Source organism: Nomascus leucogenys, chromosome 5 (assembly GCF_006542625.1).
Source record: "Nomascus leucogenys isolate Asia chromosome 5, Asia_NLE_v1, whole genome shotgun sequence".
NCBI lineage: Eukaryota > Metazoa > Chordata > Mammalia > Primates > Hylobatidae > Nomascus > Nomascus leucogenys.
The window spans coordinates 75,917,864-75,939,352 of record NC_044385.1 but is presented as its reverse complement, the minus strand read 5'-3'; the positions used below and the strand labels follow the sequence as shown (position 1 = coordinate 75,939,352).

Sequence of the window (21,489 nt, the reverse complement as noted above, 5' to 3'; positions counted from 1 at the left end):
TGCAATTTCCTTTTCTTTTCTTTTTGGAAGTCCATTAGTTTTACTTGTATATTTCTCAGTGTTGGTTTTTCCGGATGGATTCCCCAGGTACTTGGGTGTACTTTCAGTATTTCAGTTCAAGTCTTCTAATTTCAGGAAGTTTTTCTTGATTTATAGTTTTAAGTATTTGCTCCATTTCATTGCTTCGGTTTTCTTATCTGAGGACTCTTTATGAATTTAAAATCTAAGTGCCTTTATTGTCACTTCCTTCTGATAATTTTCACTTTCATTTCTGATTAGTTTTTTTCTTTGCATAGTCTGTTTCTCTTAAGCATTATCTGTTGTGTACTGGCTCTTAAGATTGCTCTTGGCTAGGTTCCTTTCTGAAATAATTTTTTGCTTTATTTCTAATTCTTTTTTGATTGCTAGGACCTCATTTCTGAGTTTTTCTAATTCTGATTGATAATGTTATTTCACATTTTCTGTCATTTTCTAGGATAGTTTTTGTCAGTTTTGTGTGTATGTCTTTTCAGTAGGCTTTCAATAGCAACACTCTGTTTCCTATTCTCTCATTTCTTACAGCTTGGGCTTCAACGCCAATCCTTTCCTGTCCATTTTTTGATAGATTTTCCTGAACTTTTAAGAGCAAGAAGTGGGTCAGGATAGCCTTTCTAGTTTCACCACTCAAGATCTTTTTCTTTTTTTTTTTTTTTTTTTTTTTTTTTGAGACGGAGTCTCGCTCTGTCGCCCAGGCTGGAGTGCAGTGGCGCGATCTCGGCTCACTGCAAGCTCCGCCTCCCGGGTTCACGCCATTCTCCTGCCTCAGCCTCTCCAAGTAGCTGGGACTACAGGCGCCCGCCACCACGCCCGGCTAATTTTTTGTATTTTTCGTAGAGACAGGGTTTCACCGTGGTCTCGATCTCCTGACCTCGTGATCCGCCCGCCTCGGCCTCCCAAAGTGCTGGGATTACAAGCGTGAGCCACCGCGCCCGGCCAAGATCTTTTTCTTCTGTTGTTTGTTACAAGATGATTTTTTTTTTTTAAAGGGGGTGGCATTGGCATCCTATTTTCTGAGGTCTAGCTCTGTTCATTGTAGGACATTGTCCAGGAAGAGGACTTTAGTTCTTTGATTTTGTGTCTAGCTCCACCATACTTAACAATGTTGGTGTGTGCAAAAGATCCCATCCATTTGCAACTGTTCTCAAGTTGCCTTTCCAACGTCTCTAGTCATTCATGATTTGGGAGTTCTCTTGTTCTCAGGGTCTTCAATTGCCCCATAACTTCTGCCTTTCCATTTTCTTCTGCATATATGCATATGAGTCCTGTAGCTGGTGATTTAACCAGACTGTGCTTGTATTTGAGAATTTGTTGGAATCTTTGTCTCCCAACCTTGTAGGTGTTGTTTGTTTGCTTGTTTTGGGGACAGGGTCTCTATCACCCAGGCTGTAGTGGTATGATCATGGCTCACTGCAGCCTTGACCTCCTGGGCTCAAGCCATCTTCCTGCCTCAGCCTCCTGAAGAGCTGGGTCTACAGGTGCACACCACCACACCTGGCTAATTTGTAATTTTTTTGTAGAGACAGGTCTCACTGTGTTGCACAGGCTGGTCTCAAATTTCTGGGCTCAAGCAATCTTTCCACCTCGGCCTCCCAAAGTTCTGGGATTACAGGCATGAGCCACTGTGCCTGACCCTCTTGTAGGTTTTGTCTGTGGAGTTTGAGTTTGGCTATTCTGATAACATTTTTTGTGTGGGGCAGGGGATGCCAAGAGATGAAAAAAATTATTGACACATTTTATTCAAGAGAAAGACGACACAGATTTTGCATTTTAAAAAGAACCCCCCGGCTGCATTGTGGAAAATTGATTCAATGTGTGGAAGGAGACTGGTTAGGCTATTTTAGTAGTCCAGATTAGATGATGGTGGCTTACTCTTAGATAATGGCAGTGGAGCTGGGAGGTTTGAATCCTGTTCTGGTGCCTTGTTTGATTTCAGAGGATTGAAGGAGTGAGTAGACAGGCATAGTCTTCCAGGATTGGTCTCTTGAAACTATTTGGATGGTTGTACAGTTTCCTAACATTAGGAGTATTGACAGGAGAGACGTGGGGGATCTTTTTGGTGAGGGTGTTAGGAAGGGAACAAGTATATTAGTTTTAAGCATACTGAGTTTGAAGCCTTTAAACCATCTCTCTTCCAGCCCTTAACACACATATGCACATATTTTAATTCTTTTGGGAGCTTTTTTCTGTCCCTCTGATTATATCTCCTCTTGATACAGATCTTAACATTTACTTTCCTATCTCAAGCTTAACACTTTTTTTTTTCGAGACAGAATCTCACTCTGTTGCCCGGTCTGGAATGCAGTGGCCCACTCGTGGCTCACTGCAACCTCCACCTCCCAGGTTCAAGCAATTCTTGTGCCTCAGCCTACTGAGTAGCTGGGATTACAGGCGTGCGCCACCATGCCTGGCTAATTTTGATATTTTTAGTAGAGATGGGGTTTCACCATGTTGGCCAGGCTGGTCTCAAACTCCTGACCTCGGGTGATCTGCCTGCCTTGGCCTCCCAAAGTTCTGGGATTACAGGCATGAGTCACTGTGCCCGGCCAGCTTAACACATTTTTATCACTCATTATTACTCTCATTTCCACTAGACCAGGTGTTGGCAAACCTCTTTTTTTTTTTTTTCAAGGCAGGGTTTCACTCTGTTACCTAGGCTGAAATGCAGTGGCACCATCATGGCTCCCTGTACCCTTGACTTCCTGTGCTTAAGCAGTCCTCCATCTCAGCTCCCCCGAGTAACTGGAACTGTAGGTGCACACATGAGCACAATGAGATACTACCTCTACAAAAAATGAAAAATCAGCTGAGCGTGGCTATGCTCAAGTGATCCTCCCACCTTGACCTCCAAAAGTGTTGGGATACAGGCGTGAGCCACTGCACCTAGTCTGCTAACTTTTCCTTAGAAGGACAAATAGTAAATATTTTAGCATTTGAGGGCAAAGAGGCAAAAATAAGAGCATGATGTAGGTACTTAATATCATTTATAATGTAACCACTTAAAAAATGTAAAAACCATTCCTGTTGGGACCTACAAAAACAGATAGCCTGCCAGATTTGATACACAGGCTATAGTTTGCCGATCCCTGTGCTAGACCGTGAATTCTGTACTTGCTTCCCAGTTGGCAAATGTATTGCCCGATGTATTTTAAATGTATTGAGTAAATTTTTGTTGAATGGGTGAATGACTTATAGATTAGGAGCTTAAGAGACAGAGTGGACTAAAAATAGATACTTGGGAGTGGTCATGAAACAGTAATTGCAGACATGTGGGTAGATGAGATCACTTGGGAAGAATATAAGGGAGAATATAAGGGAGTCCATCTTTTTCTGTAATTTAAACAAAGGCATAGTAAGTCATGACTAACTCAGAAGTACTTATGTATAGTAGTCAGTACCTCTTCTTCTTAACTGACCTAAGTGAGTTTGGCCATTTACACTTACATGATTCTTTTGGGTGAATAAGTAGTCTTTAATTATTAGAGATAGGTGAGGGTAACAGATACTTTCGTCTTTGAAGTTTTGCTACTAGTGAGTTATATACACAAATCTTAGAATTCTGCTACATATATAAATATGTATTAGTAAGCAGTCACAAAAGTCATATGGTTCGTTTCATGGGAATAGTACTTTTAGACTGGAGATTACCACCTTGTAAGAAAACTTCAACCCTAAGCAGATACCACAATGTTCTGACTAGGATTAGGTGATACAGTTCTCTAAGAAGGGATGGAACACAGGATCAAGGGGGTTTCTAGACACAGAAACTTCTCTGAAGTTGAGCTGTAGGGCCTGCCGGATTCTTAGACCCCAAAAAGTAAGAATCAAGCTGCCTGTATTTCTAGTCAATTCATATATCTTGAATAACAGTTCTACTTTAGCAGTAAAAATCTATTTCCACGTTTCCTTATGCAGATTATCAAACCAGTGTCTATAAATTGAGATGTTTGTATTCGAAGCACTTACTACCTGGGAGCTAACTCCTGTTTAGGGGTGTTTAAAACATTAATCACCTAAGTATGGTTTCCTAATTTAGTGTGGTTCTTCAGAATTTAACTCACTAATTCTGTCTATACAGAAATATCTTAGTGTGAATTAAGATGATAGAACAGAAAATCATATTTTGGAGCAGATATGCTGCCTGGATCTTTTTGTTATGCATCATCTTTTAATAATTCATAAATAGTTAAGTGTTGCAAATATTGCAATGAGAATATTTTTCTTTTCAGTTATAGGAAAAATTGGAGTAAATATTCATTTAGGTAAAATTTTTAACAGTGGTAGAGTTCTAATCTTCCAGTGAATAAAGATAGCTTATAGAGTTATCAAATAACACTTCATTAATGTTGGTATTTGAAGATTGTTCAACATTTGTCATTTTTATGAATTTATGCGTAAGACATTATATCAATAGTACTAAAGTCACAATATGGAAACATACTAAATATAGAATTAAATTCAAGGCTCTTTCTAGTGTTGAACCTTATCAGGGATAATAGTTTTTATCAGTATATCATTCCATCACATGAAATGAATATGACTAATTTGAATTTTGTTTGGCAGTTTTGTTTATATTTAATATATATCTGTATTTAAGTATAAGTTTATATCTAGATTATTTCAGTATGGGATTTTATGAGATTTTTTTCCTTAAGAAGATCATTGTGGTTTAAGAGATATCACAAGAATTATTAAATAAAATATAGCACACTGAATCTGGCAGTATATTAAAATAATAATATACCATGACCATATAGCCTTTATTCCAATAATATAAGGATGTAACCATGCTTATATATGTAATAAAAGAATCCATTATATCAGTATGTTAGAGGGGAGATATATATTATTTCAGTGTTTCCCCATAAGGCATGCCTGATAGATCCTCTTAAACTCAGAAGGATACCTTACCTTTTGATACAAAACATCTATCTCAAACTTATTTTTATTTTCATGTTTTTAAGGCCATGGCAATGAATTTACTTTTTAAAAATATGAATCATTAGAGATATAATTCATTGATTGCAGGCATCAGAAACCATCCCTGGCTGACTTAAGCAAAACCATAATTTATTGGAAGAATATAAGATAGTTCATAAGATGAGTAGAGAAATGGAAGAACTGGGAATTGAGCAAGTCAAGGATATAGGCATTATTTACTACCTTGTCCAAAATTCTTCCTTTGGAATTTAATGTGCCTTTTTTTCCCCTTTCTCCCTAAGATGCAGAGTTATAGAGGAGATAATTCTGATAGTGTAGTTGAGTCTTGTGACCTACTTAAGCTAGGAGAGAGTGAGCCACTTTAGGTCTCATTAAGACTAGGTCTCATTAAGGATGGCAAGGATATAATTCCCCAAAGATGACTGGGTACAATTAGGGCAGGGAAATGGGTCCTAGGCAGCCAAGTCCCACCTTCCACAATATTAACCAACAGATATCCAGTAAAATACAGAATTTGGCTTTTTAACTAATTGTAGCTCATCATTTAAAGTATAACATCTATCAGTCATTGAGATTATAAATTTCTTCTTTTTTATTTATTTTTTGAGACAGAGTCTTGCTCTGTCACTCAAGTTAAAGTGCAGTGGCATGATCTCAGGTCACTTCAACCTCCGTCTCCCAGGCTCAAGCGATTCTTGAGCCTCAGCCTCCAGGAGTAGCTGGGACTACAGGGGCGTGCTACTGCACCCAGCTAATTTTGGCATTTTTAGTAGAGATGGGGTTTTGCCATGTTGGCCAGGCTGATCTCGAACTCCTGGCCCCATGTGATCCTCCAGCCTCCTAAAGTGCTGGGATTACAGGTGTGAGCCACTGCACCCAGCCAATATTAAATGACTTCTAACTCAAATAGCTGAGTTTTTTTTTTCTTCTTCTTTTTGAGATGCAGTCTCGCTCTGTCACCCAGGCCTAGAGTGCACTGGCGCCACCTCGGCTTGCTGCAACCCCTGCCTTCCGGGTTCAAGCAATTCTCCTGCCTCAGTCTCCCAAGTAGCTGAGATTACAGGTGCCTGCCACCAAGCCTGGCTAATTTTTTTGTATTTTTAGTAGAGACTAGATTTCACTATGTTGGCCAGGCTGGTTTTGAACTCTTGACTTCAAGTGATCTGCCCGCCTCGGCCTCCCAAAGTGCTAGGATTATGGGCATGAGCCACTGCACCCAGCTGAGATCTTTATATACTTACAGTATCCATATTTTGATACATCTGTAATCTTTGTTTTTCTTTTCTAGACAATGCGAAGACATAGAAATGAAGTGACAGTGGAACTGCGGAAGGTAAGGTTGATTTACATTTAAAGAAAAGTAATTAGATTTTTCTGACGTTAAAATTCTGTGTATCTTGAATAATGAAAATACTGTGGCAAATTAGTGGTCATCCCTAAAACCACACATCACTGGATACTTTGTCATGGTACTTATTCATAATAGCTTTCATTTACTGAGGATACTAGGCCCTGTGTGAAGCACTTTACCATCACTGAAATTCTCATAACATCTGATGAAGTTAGATACTTTTTCTTTGATATCCTCTTTCTGTGGGCTTCCTCTCCCTTTCCCCATGTAAAAGTTATACATACTCGTTAAAGATACTTTAGAAAAGTAAATAAAAGTAGAAAAACCTTGTATTTTCCCAACTGAAAGCAACTGCTATTAAAATTTATTGTATTTTCTTCCATTATTTTTGGAGGATTTTAGAGTTACCTTCATCAGATTGTGTTTTCTTTTTTCTCTTTCTTTTTTTGAGACAGCATTTCACTCTGTCCAGGTTGGAGTGAAGTGATGTGATCTTGGCTCACTGCAGCCTTGACCTCCCAGGCTCAAGTGATCCTCCCACCTCAGCTGGCTGAGTAGCTATGGATATAGGCACACCACCACACCCAGCTGTGAATACAGGCACACCAGCACACCCAGCTAATTTTTTGTTTATTTTTTGTAGAGACTAGGTCTCACTATGTTACCCAGGCTAGCCTTGAATTCCTGGACTCAAACAATCGTCCTTCTGCTGGGATTACAGGCGTGAGCTACCATGCCTGGCCCAAATTGTGTTTTCATGTGAACACATTTTATTTGAAACAAATACTTAAATTGCTAATCCAGAAAATAATAGTGAATTCTCTTTCTATACACGTATCTTTTTTTTTTTTTTTTTTTTGAGGCAGACTCTCACTCTGTCGCCCAGGCTGGAGTGCAGTGGCACGATCTCGGCTCACTGCAACCTCCACCTCCCGGGTTCACACCATTCTTCTGCCTCAGCCTCCCGAGTAGCTGGGACTACAGGCGCCCGCCACCTCGTCCGGCTAATTTTTTGTATTTTTAGTAGAGATGGAGTTTCACCGTGTTAGCCAGGATGGTCTCGATCTCCTGACCTTGTGATCTGCCCGCCTCAGCCTCCCAAAGTGCTGGGATTACAGGTGTGAGCCACCGCGCCCGGCTTATACACATATCTTTTAAAAAATAAATTTAAAACTTATTTCAGATCTTTGGTGTTTGTCTTAGGTTAGACTTTTCCTCATGTAATTCACTCCTAAAACTCCTTCCTATATTGAATTACCATCTTGGGCTGGGTGCGGTGGCTCATGCCGTCATTCCAGCACTTTGGGAGGCCAAGGCAGACAGATCACCTGAGGTCAAGAGTTCGAGACCAGCCTGGCCAACATGGTGAATCCCTGTTTCTACTAAAAATACAAAAATTAGTTGGGTGTGGTGGCACGCACCTGTAGTTCCAGCTATTCGGGAGGCTGAGGCTGGAGAATTGCTTGAATCCTGGAGGCAGAGGCTGCAGTGAGCCAGGGTCGCACCACTACACTCCAGCCTAGGTGACAGAGTGAGACTCTGTCTCAAAAAAAAATAAAAATTAAAAAAAACATTACCGTCTTGAAACTTTTCAGTTGTAGGGAGAAGGAAGGAGGTCTTGATTCTGAAAGTACACATTCTCTTACAGTCACTAGAAATAGACTTGTGCATTTATTATTTAATAATTATTTTAAGGCCGGGCGCGGTGGCTCACGCTTGTAATCCCAGCTCTTTGGGAGGCCGAGGCGGGCGGATCATGAGGTCAGGAGATCGAGACCACGGTGAAACCTGATCTCTACTAAAAAATACAAAAAATTAGCCGGGCGTGGTGGTGGGCGCCTGTAGTCCCAGCTACTCGGAGAGGCTGAGGCAGGAGAATGGCGGGAACCCGGGAGGCGGAGCTTGCAGTGAGCCAAGATTGCGCCACTGCACTCCAGACTGGGCGACAGAGCGAGACTCCGTCTCAAAAAAAAAAAAAAACAATTATTTTAAATACACGCTTTGTTTCATACACGGGCTAGGTAGCTCTTCAAATCTGTAGTTTTACAACAATATTGCCAGAAGCTCATTTTAACTACATTCATAAGGTCTTCATTAGAAATGCATTTAGTTATTCAACCAAGCATTACCATTTGAGCGATTGTCTCATGGAGGTGAACACTAGATAAATAATCACATAACCAAATATATCCTTACAAATTGTGAATGATGCTATGGAGGAAAAATAGCCATGAAAGTTAATAGAGTGAGGTTTTTTTTAAAATGGGGCATTCAAAGGTGATTTGTCTGAAGAAATAACATTTAAGCTGAAACCTGAAGGATAAATTGGAATTAGCTTATTTTTTCTAAATGTTTAAATAACCATATTTTGAATTTTTGCCAATCAATGTCATGCTTATTGGTATAGTATATAGTTCCTGACATCCATTCTCCAGTACCCTTTCCCCACCCCCTTTTTAAAATTAAATTTTGAAAATACTTGCTAAGAGTTGTAGTATGTATTTACTAAATTTCAAAAAATTCACCTGAGGTCAAGAGTTCAAGACCAGCCTGGCCAACATGGTGAATCCCTGTCTCTACTAAAAATACAAAAATTAGTTGGGTGTGGTGGCGTGCACCTGTAGTTCCAGCTACTCGGAACATAGAATATTTTCTATGTAATTAGTCCAGTAGCTCCAAAATTAGGAAATTAACAAGGAAGATCATTTTTTTGTTTCAGTCATCAATGGATTAACAACTAATGATAGAATTATTTTATGTCTATTATCTATTGATCATCAATCATTTTGTATATTAATAAACATTAACATAATAAACATTAACATAAGCATAAAAATACTTGTTAATTCCCATTCCCTGTCAGCTCCCTTATGGACACAACAATACTTTGGTAATCATATTTGCAAGTTCTTTCAGATCTTTGGGTCATTTAGACCAGAGAAATGAGCTAAGCCTTAGCTTAATAAAGTAAGGTGTTTTTTCCAGTCTTAACACTTTAAACTTTTTTTCTTTTTCACATTTTGTTGACATACACCATCCATACAAAAACTCCACACATCGTAAGTATCCAGCCTGATGAATATTTGTAATGTGAACACATTTGTGTAACCACCAGCTCCTGGATCAAAAAAGAGAATACCCCAAAAGAGAGAATGCCCCTTTCTAGGTATTGGTTATCCCCGAAGGTAACCATTATTCTGATTTCTAACACAGATTATTTTGCATATTTAGAACTCTATATAGGTAGAAAAGTGTGCGTCCTTTTTTGTCTGGATTTTCATTCACCAAATGAAGATTACTTTCTTTAATAGATGCAATAGAAGTAAAATTGGAATTAAGTAATTAGTATTTATTGCCATCTGTTAACATTACACCATCTGCCACCAGATATGGGCCCATACTTTTCCGTAACTTTTCATGCTTGCAATTCAACGTTAAAACTTTTGTATTAGTTCAGAAGCCTCCTCTTGTTTAATCATTTTAGCCTTTCTAATGTGCTCATAAATCTAAGCTACTAATTTATCTATTTGGTTACTTGATCCTCCTCCTGTTGTTGTGCTGCCTTCTCTAATTTATAGAACTAAAAATTCTTGCATGTCAGAGCATATCTTTTTAAATATTCACCTTAGTTGCCTTAGAGACCCCTTTCTTTTTTTTTGGATAACATTATTTCCTTTCCAGTTACTATGGTTCGATTTCTGAAAATACTTATAGTAGGACCAAAAATGAAATTAACTAAAGAAATCTCAAGCAATTTCTTATTTCAAATTTAAGAATTCCCCAAGTAAGCAGTAGAAAGCAAACTTTTCCTGAAACAATGCCTAAAGTTTATTCAGACAAAACTTAATTGATTTTGATGTGATTTTACAGAGATGTGGAGAGCTCTTCAAGAGAAGATTCCTCCACTCTTTATGGTCAGAGTATCTGTCCCTGATTCCAGGCCTTGCTCTCTCTATTGCTCCATTGAGGAGAAAATCATATTGTTTTTATTTAGTGACATTGAGATTCTTGAAAACAAGAGAGAGCTAGTCCCCAGAGTTTCACTGAGAAATTGAACTAGTGGATATCATCCGTCGATTGTAACTCACTTTACTCCATGGGATTTTGCTTTGAATATTTCATTTTCCCTTAGATTGTAAGCTTCTAAAGTGCAGATAATAACCACATTCACTATCCATCTACATCCCTCCACCCCAGCCTCCCAAATAACTCCTAAGTCTCTTCCTTAGCCCATCTCAAAATGCCTAATCAAATTGTGGCTACGTCGTCGATTAAGTGCTGATATTCACGAATTAAATTTAATTATGATCTCTAAAAATATGCACTTGTATTTAAGTTGTGTATTGGAGTTTTAAGACAAATACTTCAGATATAGGCCATGCTACTCAAAGGTCCTGATCTGTGACAAGTTAGGGAGCTTGTGCCAAAATGTAAAAGAAGGCACTGCTTCCTTCAAGAGAGTCTTTCTGACAGAAGTAAATTGAAAGATATCCCATGTTCACGGATTTGGAAGAATTAGTATTATTAAAATATCAATACTACCCAAAGTGATGTACAGATTCAGTGCAATCTCTATCAAACCTCTAATGTCATTTTTCACAGAAATAGAAAAAAAGAAACTCTAAAATTTGTATGAAACCACAGAAGACCCCAAATAGCCAAAGCAATCTTAGAAGAATGAACCCAGAAGCATCACACTACCTGATATGAAAATCTACTGCAAAGCTATAGTAATCAAAACAGCATGATAGTGACATAAAAACACACACACAGAACAGTGGAACAGAAAAGTTTGCTTTCTGTGGCTTACTTGGGGAATTGTTAAGTTTGAAATAAGAAATTACTTGAGATTTCTTTAGTTAATTTCATTTTTGGTCCTACTACAAGTATTTTCAGAAATCGAACCATAGTAACTGGAAAGGAAATAATATTATCCAGAAAAAAAGAAAGGAGTCTCTAAGGCAACTAAGGTGAATATTTAAAAACATATGCTCTGACATGCAAGAATTTATTTCACCAGAAATAAATCCACAAATTTGTGTTTCATTTTTTTTGACAAAGGTGCCAAGAACATGCAACAGGAAAGGACAGTCTTTTCAATAAATGGTCTTGGGAAAACTGGCTATCTACACGCAGACAAATGAGACCAGGCCCTTATTTCACACCATATACAAAAATCAACTCAAAATAGATTAAAATGTAAACATAAGATGTGAAACTGTAAAACTACTGGAAGAAAACACGGGAAAATCTTCATGATACTGGTCTGGGCAATGTTTCCTGGATATGACCCCAAAAACACAGACAACAAAACAAAAATAGACAGATGCAATTATATCAAATTTAAAAGGTTCTGCACAGCAAAAGAGACTATTAATAAAGAGAAAACCTATAGAAAATATTTGCAAACCATACATCTGATAAGGGGTTAATATTATATAATGAACTCAATAGCAAAAAAACTAACCAATTAAAAAAATGGGCAAGGGTTGGGCACAGTGGCTCACACCTATAATCCTAGCACTTTGAGAGGCCAAGGTGGGCAGATCACAAGGTCAGTTAATTGAGACCATCCTGGCTAACACGGTGAAACCCCATCTCTACCAAAAATACAAAAAATTAGCTGGACGTGGTGGCATTTGCCTGTAGTCCCAGCTACTTGGGAGGCTGAGGCAGGAGAATGGCGTGAACCTGGGAGGCGGAGTTTGCAGTGAGCCAAGATCATGCCACTGCACTCCAGCCTGGGTGACAGAATGAGACTCCATCTCAAAAAAAAAAGGGGCAAAAGAGCAGAATAAACATTCTCAAAACATAGAAATGGCTAATAGGTATACCAAAAATTGTTCAACATTACTAATCAGAGAAATAAAATTAAAACTACTGTGAGATATCATCTTATACCTGTTAGAATAACCGTTATCAAAAAGATGAAAGATAATGCATGTTGGTGGGGATGTGGAGAAAAGGAAACTCTTATACACTCTTGGTCAGAATGTAAATTAGTATAGCCATTATAGAAAGTAGTATGGGGAAGTTCCTAAAAATAGAACTACCATGTGATCAAGCAATCCCACTACTGTGTATATATCCAAAGGAAAAATGAAGCCAGTATGTTGAGGAGATATCTGCACTCCCATGTTTATTGGATCACAATACCCAAGATAAGGAATCAGCCTAAATGTCCACCAGTAGACAAATAGAAAAAGAAAATGTGGTATGTGTACATAGTGGAATACTTTTCAGCCTTAAAAGAAAGAAACCCTCTCTTTTGCAACAACGTGGATGAACTTGGAGGACATTACATTACGAGAAATAAGCCAGGCAAACAAGGCAAGTATCACATGCTCTCACTTATGCATGGAGTCTAAAAAAGCTAGACTCATGTAGGATGGTGGTTACCAGGGGCTGGGGCCAGGGATGGGGGGCACAGGGATTTGGGGAGATATTGATTCAAAGTATAAAAAATTTCAGTTAGGAGAGATAAGTTCAAGACCTCTACTGTAGAACATGGTATGTGAGTCAGTTTTCACGTTGCTGATAAAGACATACCCGAGACTGGGCAATTTAAAGAAAGAGGTTTATTGGACTCACACTTAACGTGTGGCTGGGGAGGTCTCACAATCATGGCAGAAGGTGAAAGGCACATCCCATATGGCAGCAGACAAGAGAGCTTGTGCAGGCAAACTCTTGTTTTTAAAGCCATCAGATCTTGTGAGACTCATTCACTGTCATGAGAACAGCGCAGGAAAGACCCAACCCCATAATTTAATCACCTCCCACGGCACATGGGAATTGTGGGAGTTACAATTCAAGATGAGATTTGGGTGAGAATACAGCCAAACCATATCACATGGTTATGAACTATAGTTAATAACAATGTGTTATATTCTTGAAAAATCACTGACAGTAGATTTTAAGTGTTTTCACCACACACACAAAAATGAAATGTAAGGTAATGCATGTGTTAATTTTTTTTTTTTTTTTTTTTTTCTGAGATGGGGTCTCAGTCTGTCACCCAGGTTGGAGTGCAGTGGCATAATCTTGGCTCACTGCAACTTCTGCCTCCCAGGCTCAAACAATTCTCCTACCTTCCTGGGTAGCTGGGACCACAGGTGCTCACCACTTTGCTCAGCTAATTTTTTGTATTTTTGGTAGATACAGGGTTTTGTCATGTTGCCCAGGCTGGTCTTGAACTTCTGAGCTCAAGCAATCTGCCCGCCTCAGCCTCCCAAAATTCTGGGATTACAGGCATGAGCCACCGCACTCAGCTGTGTTTGTTAACTCATAGCTATTCCACAGCATATACATATTTCAGAGCATCATGTTTTACTCAATACATATATAGAATTTTTGTCAACTTTTTAAAAATAATATGTTTAAAGCAGGTCTTTCTGTCTAAATAAAGAGCTGAACTAAACAGTGTGCTTAGTTTCACAGTTGATTTACATTCTGGCACAAGCTCCCCTCTCCACCTTTTTTTGTTACTTTAGAGGCTTATCACCCTGAACGTAAAAGCTCCTTATCTGGTAGCAGAACTGTAACAAACAGTTTGAGAATTATCAACTAGTGAAAGGATCACACTTCAAATAGCAGATACTGATCCCTCAAAATTGAGGATGACAGATGACATCTGTTTATTAATAGGTACTGTTTACCTGGCCTCTGACTCCTTTCGTGTGAATTGTTTTTTCTTTTACCTCCTTGCTCTCTTTCTTCCCAATTTAGAGAGGCTTTTATGCATTGACACTTAAACACACATCTGTACCTCTTTTTTTATCACATTGTAGACAGAGTTACGTAGGAATTAAGTAACTTGCATAGTCACAAGCTAATAAATGGCAGAGCTCTTAACCATTATGCTATAATACCTCAAAATACATGTGTGTTGGTTGAGTAATGCTTCATGGGTTGAGAATGAGCTCAAAACCTGTTACTTACATTTTCAACTTTTGGCATATTATATTAAATTTGACCTAATCTTTTCTTGATGATTGGTCAGTCAGATAGGCCATAGGCCCTTATTTTCATTAGATTTGGAGGCAAGGCAAGTTTAAGATCCTACATAAAGAGAAAATCCACCCAAGTGCCCCACTTGGTTGATAAGATCCAGTACTTGTTTTAGTTAACTGTTTGAAAGATCTTTTAAAAAATACTCTAAATTCCCCCATATTAATAAGCCAAAAAAGAAACATATGATCATATCAGTTACTCATTTCTGATGAAAGGAATAGAAAGAAATTGCCTCATCTTGATAAAGAGCACCACAAAAACCTCACAGCTAACATCATACTTAATGGTGAAAGACTAAAGGCTTTCCCCTGAGATTCAGAAGCAAGGTGATGATGTCCATCATAACTGCTCTTATTCAGTATAATGCTGGAAGTTCTAGCCAGTGCCATATAAGGCAAGAAAAAGAAAGGTATGTAGTTTGTAAAGGAAGAACTAAAACTGTCCCTATTTGCAGATAATGTGATTATCTATTTAGAACATCCCAAGGAATCTATCAGAAAGCTCCTGGAACTAACAGATGAGTTTAGCAAGGTCACAGAATAAAGAAATCAGTCGCATTTATATGTGCTGAACATGCAGAAACCAAAATTAAAAACAATACAATTTTTAGACAATTCAAAGAAAATAAAATACTTCAGTATAAATTAACAAACATGTACAGGATTTATACAGTGAATATTACAAAATACTGGTGAAAGACATGAAACAAGACTTAAGTAAATGGAGAGACATATACCGTGTTCATGGATTGGAAGCCTCAACATAATAATGACATTGATTCTCCCTAAATTGATCTGTTGGTTTAATGCATTTCCTTTTTTTTTTTTTTTTTTTTTTTTTTTTTTTTTTTTGAGACGGAATCTCGCTCTGTCGCCCAGGCTGGAGTGCAGTGGCGCCATCTCGGCTCACTGCAAGCTCCGCCTCCTGGGTTCACGCCATTCTCCTGCCTCAGCCTCTCCGAGTAGCTGGGACTACAGGCGCCCGCCACCACGCCTAGCTAATTTTTTGTATTTTTAGTAGAGACGGGGTTTCGCCGTGGTCTCGATCTCCTGACCTCGTGATCCGCCCGCCTCGGCCTCCCAAAGTGCTGGGATTACAAGCGTGAGCCACCGCGCCCGGCCAATGCATTTCCTATTGAAATTCAACCAAGATATTTTGTGGACATAGACAGACATTTAAAAATGTGTATGGAAAGACACAGTCTCTAGAATAGCTAAAACAATTTTGACGAAGAAAAAAGGGGAAATTACTTCACCTAATATGAAAGCTTATAGTATATAGCTATAGTAATCAATACTGTGTGTTATTGGTAGAAGGAAAGACATAGACAATGGAACAGAAAATATAACCCAGAAATAAACCTGCAGCTGATTTTTAGCAAAGTTACAAAACCAATTCAATGGAGGGAAGGACAGCTTTTTCAAAAATGATGAGCCTAAACTTCACACCTTATGCAAAAATACAAAATGGATTATAGACTTAAATGTAAAGCACAAAGCTATAAAACTTTTAGGAAAAAACAGAGAATTTTCTGGATCTGGAGACAAAGAGCTATATTTGACCACGAAAGCCTAATCCATAAAAGAACAATTGATAAATTGGACCTGATTAAATTAAAAATTTTGCTGTGTGAGAGCCCATATGAAAAGATAGAAAAGACAAGCTAGATATTGGAAGAAAACATCTGTTAAACCACATATTCAGTAAAAGACTAGTATCCAGCACATATAATGAACTCTCAAAACTCAGCAGTAAGAGCCAGGTGCAGTGGGATACACCTGTATTCCCAGCTACTCAGGAGGCTGAGGCAGAAACAACACTTGAGCCTAGGAGTTGGAGGCTGCAGTATGCTATGATCTTGCCTATGGACAGTCACTGCACGCTAGCCTGGGCAACATAGACCCGTGGCTCTTACACACACACACACACACACACACACACACTCAAGAAAAACCGAAACAGTCTAATTTAAAAAGATGTGAAGAGTCATTTCATTTGAAAGGAGGACATGCAGACCTTAAATAAGCACATGAAAAGATGTTCAGCATCGTTAGCTATTAGGGAAATAGAGATTAAAGCCACAACTACACATCTATCAGAACAGCTAAAATAAACAATAGTGACAACACCAAATGCTGGCGAAGATGTGGAGAAACTGATCACTCATGTTAGTGGTGGAAATGTAAAATGGTACAGTCACTCTGAAAAACATTTTGTCAGTTTTTTGTCTAAACATGCAACCTCTGTATAACCCAGTGCTTACAATCCTGGACATTGATCCCAGAGAAAGGAAGATTTGTATTCATATGAAATCTGTGCGTGCATGTCTATATAGCAACTTTATTTTTAATAGCCAAAACTTAGAAAGAACACAGATGGCCTTTAATAAGTAAACATACTGTAATATGTCTACAGTGTATCTATATGATGAAATACTATTCAGCAATAAAAATGAACAATTATATAAGCAACAATTGTTGATACAAGCAACATTTTATATAAATCTCCAGACAATTATACTGAGCCTATAATTCTGTCATAAAAAGGTTATATACCATATAATCCCATTTATATAACATTTTTGAAATGATAAAATTTTAGAAATGGAAGACAGGTTAGTAGTTGCCAAGGGTTATATACGGTGTCAGAGAGATGAGAAGGAGTTGATTTTACTTATAAAAGGTCAGGAGGAATGCATGTTGTGTTTTTGGAAGTGTTTACCATCTTGACTGTGGTGGTAGATAACATGAATCTATACAGGTGATAAAATTGTATGGGTTGTAATACACACACATACACATACACACATGCAAATACATGTAAAATGAGAAGTCTGAATAAAATAAGTGGATCGTATCAATGTCAGTATCCCAGTTGTGATACTGTACTATAGTTTTGCAAAGTGTTACCATTGGGGTAACCTGGACAAAGCATACAAGGGATCTCTCCATATTACTTCTTGTAACTGCATGTAAATATACAATTATCTCAATAAAAATTTCAGTTACCAAAAAAAGCCTAAGTTAGTATTGAAAAAAGCAGCTATTTGATAAGATGAATTAAATGATCCTGCAGGGAGAAAAGAAACATGCATTAGATTGTCAGTTCTTAACATGATTGATGAACAAGTAGTGTTATTTTAAAAAAAATTTGTTTTAATCAAAGTATAACACACTAAACAGAGTGCCCAAAACATAAATATAACTTATAAAACTTGTGGGTGAATATCCATGTAGTCACCCAGCAGTAATATTATTTCATACATGTTAATATTGAGGAGAATTTTCATTGAGTATATTTTCCTTCCTCATTAAAAGCATTTAGATGCAACCAGGGTTGGACTATTTCTTTAAAAAAAAAAAAAAAACCCAAGGAACTAAAACCTAAAATAGATGAAGATTTAAAGTGAGGGTATTATTGGATAAAAACAGATTTAATTACTTATTTCAAACTTGAAAGGGGGCTGATAAATAATATAATTATCCTTTTCATAAGATTTAAAAGAAGTCACATCAAACTTGCTTCACAAGTTTAGGTATAGAATTGCAAGCCAGTTTTTCAAGATGGAAAGAGGAATTTGGGAATGAAAAGGAAGTACTTTATGTAGAGTTTAATAACATACAGAACTTACTAACTCAAACAATGTATTAAGTTGGGTTATAAGAAATTGCCCATAGTTAACCGCTTTGACCTACAAAGCAGTTCATGTGGTTCAACCTAGTTGAAAATAGAAGATCCAAAAGGGCTAGGTAAATACATGCATACATGGATAATAGATTAATAATGGATTTTTAAAGGAATTTAAGAAATCCATCTAATCCATATGTGTTTTTAAGGATTGGTTGGGTGTTGAAATTAGGTAAGTTCCCATAACCCCTGAGCTTCTTTCTCACCTGACTAAAGAAAAATATACCCTTTATGGATGCTGAATTTATTGTAGTGCAGTTTTCAGGAGGGTAAAAATCTCTAGGTATCAAGTGAAGGGACAGTTTAAGTTATTGGTTTTAATGATTAATCTGACCATTAGAAACCTGCCCAGTGATTATTTTTCCTTGGCTTATACATATTTTTGTTAAGAGTAAAGTATGGGGCGGGCGCGGTGGCTCACGACTGTAATCCTAGCACTTTTGGAGGCTGAGGCGGGCGGATCACCTGAGGTCGGGAGTTCGAGACCAGCCTGACCAACATGGAGAAACCCCGTCCCTACTAAAAATGCAAAATTAGCCGGGTGTGGAGGTGCATGCCTGTAGTCCCAGCTATTCAGGAGGCTGAGGCAGGAGAATCACTTGAACCCGGGAGGGGGAGGTTGCAGTGAGCCGAGATCGCACCATTGCACTCCAGCCTGGGCAACAAGAGCAAAAACTCCATCTAAAAAATAAAAAATAAGTAAATATGGTTCTTGTGCCATAGATATTTTGGTCTGTGTTAGGGTGTTTTCAATTTAAATGCAGGGGTTGTTACCCAATGTTTGATAAAAGAAATAATTTACAAAGAAGCTATAATAGCTCTAAACTAGTATATGCCTAATAGAATGTCTCTCTCTCTCTCTCTCTCTCTCTATATATATATATATATATATATATATATGTATATATATATGAAGTCAAAACTTACAAAATTAGAAGGGGAAATTCATCAAAGACAATCATTGTGGGAGGTTTTCTTCTTAGTAATGAATAAACACAAGAAGAGATAGAAAATTTGAATAATTTAATTCACAAATTTTAACTAATAGACACATGTAAAACCACATATGTGTTTGGAAACTGGTTTTATGATAGAATAAGATGTAGTTTCCAAACTCTGCGCTGAGGTAACACGGGGCTCCACAGTGACCTGAAAGGGTCTTTGGGATATTTCAGTTTTGAGAGAAATACAGTGACATCTTTCAGACACCACAGAACTATTAGATCTCAAGGTAGTCCACAGTTTAAACACTTAAGTTAACACTACATTCCTTTCTACAATTATTTTATCTAAGAGTGAAATAATTTTTTCTTTCAATTTATTTGTTTTTCTTTTCTTTTTCCCAAATGACTACTTTGGACTACACTGTGGACTGAGAAAGTTTGGGAACTTCTGGTATAAAGCAGATGTCAGCTAATTTCAGTGTATTGTACATACATGTTCTCTGACTACAATATAATTAAATTGGAAATCACTGAATAAGACAGTTACAAAAACCTCATAGTTGTGAACGTTTTAAAGTATGTCTGAATATATTGAGCATCAAAGAAATCTTAATGGAATCTAAGAATACCTGAAAATGAACAGTAGGAAAACTATTATATGTCAGAACCTGTAGAATACAGTTAAAGTGGTAATTCAGGAGACAAATTCATAGCAAGTAGAGAGAAGGAACAACAACATACTAGGAATTTTAGAAGTCATATTAATTTAAATACAGCATAAATTTAAAAACATGAGTGCATCATTTAGTTTTTTTGCTTCATAATGCACCACTCCAAACTATGTAGCTTAAAACAATAGCCATTTTATTGAGCTAACAATTTTGTGGGTTGGCAGAGTGGGTTTTCTGGCATAGGCCAGTTCAGCTATTTTCTGCAGGCTTCCCTTATTGTCTCTGGTCAGCTGGCGGGGTTGGTTGGTGACTAGATGATCTAGCATGGTCTCAGGTAACTTGGCTGGGACTTGGTTGTTGTCCACGCAGTCTCATTCTCCATGGCTCGGTGTTCACAAGGTGGTTTCAGGAAAAAAGTTGCAAAAGAGAACCTGTCCCTGCTGTGTAAGCACTTTTCAAGTCTGTTTGCTTAATGTCCCATTGCCAAAGCAAGTCACACAGCCATGCCTATAGTCAGTGTGGGACTGGATATGGGAAGGGGAATTACTGCCATTTTTGCCAACAATCTACAATTTAAGTGTGAGCAAACTTACGCAAGTAGGCAAGGCGCAGTGGCTCACGCCTGTAATCCCAGGCACTTTGGGAGGCCGAGGCAGGCGGATCGCTTGAGGCCCAGGAGTTTGAGATCAGCCTGGCCAACATGGCAAAAATGCATCTCTACTAGAAATATAAAAATTAGCCAGATGCGGTGACGCACGACTGTAATCCCAGCTAGTCAGAAGTTCGAGGCACGAGAATCACCTGAACCCAGGAAGCAGAGGTTAGAAGTGAGCTGAGATTGTGCCACTGCACTCCAGACTGGGTGACAGAGCAAGACTCTTGCCTCCAAAAAAAAAAACAAACAAAAAAAAAAAACCACGGTGGGTGCTTAATGAAGTGTGTGTGCTGTGTGTGTGTAAAAGCAAGCCAGATAATTTTGTTACCAAAGCCAGAATGTGACCCTTGTCATTGTTTTGCAGTATGCACATTTAATTCATATTATCCTTATGTGTTCAGTATTTGTTTCATAATTGCCTAATAAAGTTGAAGTAGTTTTAATGGATTTTTCATTAACAGTAGTCCTTACGACTTCCTAAGCATTTATTGGTTGCGTTTCAGAACAAAAGAGATGAACACTTATTGAAAAAGAGAAATGTTCCCCAAGAAGAAAGTCTAGAAGATTCAGATGTTGATGCTGATTTTAAAGCAGTAAGTTACCATGTTTTAATAGTGATTTTAAAATAATTTTTATAGTAACTGTGAGAACTTCATTTTTAATATAAGACCAACTTTATAATGATAATTAAAGTATATTAACTCTATCAGGTACACTATTTAATGAATGTAATTTTGCTAATAAACTCTGCTGAACTATTTTTTTTTTCTTTTTAAGCAAAATGTAACCCTAGAAGCTATATTGCAGGTATGTCATTAATTTAATATTCTCATTTTGAAGTATTTTGAAATTGATTTTTTTCATTTCTGAAATTTACATTTGGTATTGCAGAATGCCACAAGTGATAACCCAGTGGTTCAATTGAGTGCTGTCCAGGCAGCAAGGTAAATACTAATTTGTCCAGAGAGAGAATTATGTCATTCCTCAGTTGTGTTACCTGGGAGTCTAGAAGTTAATACATTGTTATTTCTTTTCACAGTTTGAAAATTATAGCAATTAATTTCTTATATTTATTTTCCTAGAAAACTGTTATCCAGTGACAGAAATCCACCGATTGATGACTTAATAAAATCTGGGATTTTACCAATTCTAGTCAAATGTCTAGAAAGGGATGATAAGTAAGTATGGATTTGA

The 21,489-nt window shown here is 37.7% G+C and overlaps 1 protein-coding gene across 1 annotated transcript in view; it reads left to right on the top strand.

The window, feature by feature from the left end:
* Positions 1-21,489, top strand: part of KPNA3 (karyopherin subunit alpha 3) — a 92,210-nt gene that overhangs the window by 38,956 nt on the left and 31,765 nt on the right. The window contains exons 2-6 of the mRNA XM_030813413.1: positions 6,266-6,310; positions 20,799-20,888; positions 21,073-21,102; positions 21,187-21,239; positions 21,378-21,473. Coding sequence (XP_030669273.1) covers positions 6,266-6,310; positions 20,799-20,888; positions 21,073-21,102; positions 21,187-21,239; positions 21,378-21,473 — 314 coding nt within the window. The remainder of the gene's footprint in view (positions 1-6,265; positions 6,311-20,798; positions 20,889-21,072; positions 21,103-21,186; positions 21,240-21,377; positions 21,474-21,489) is intronic.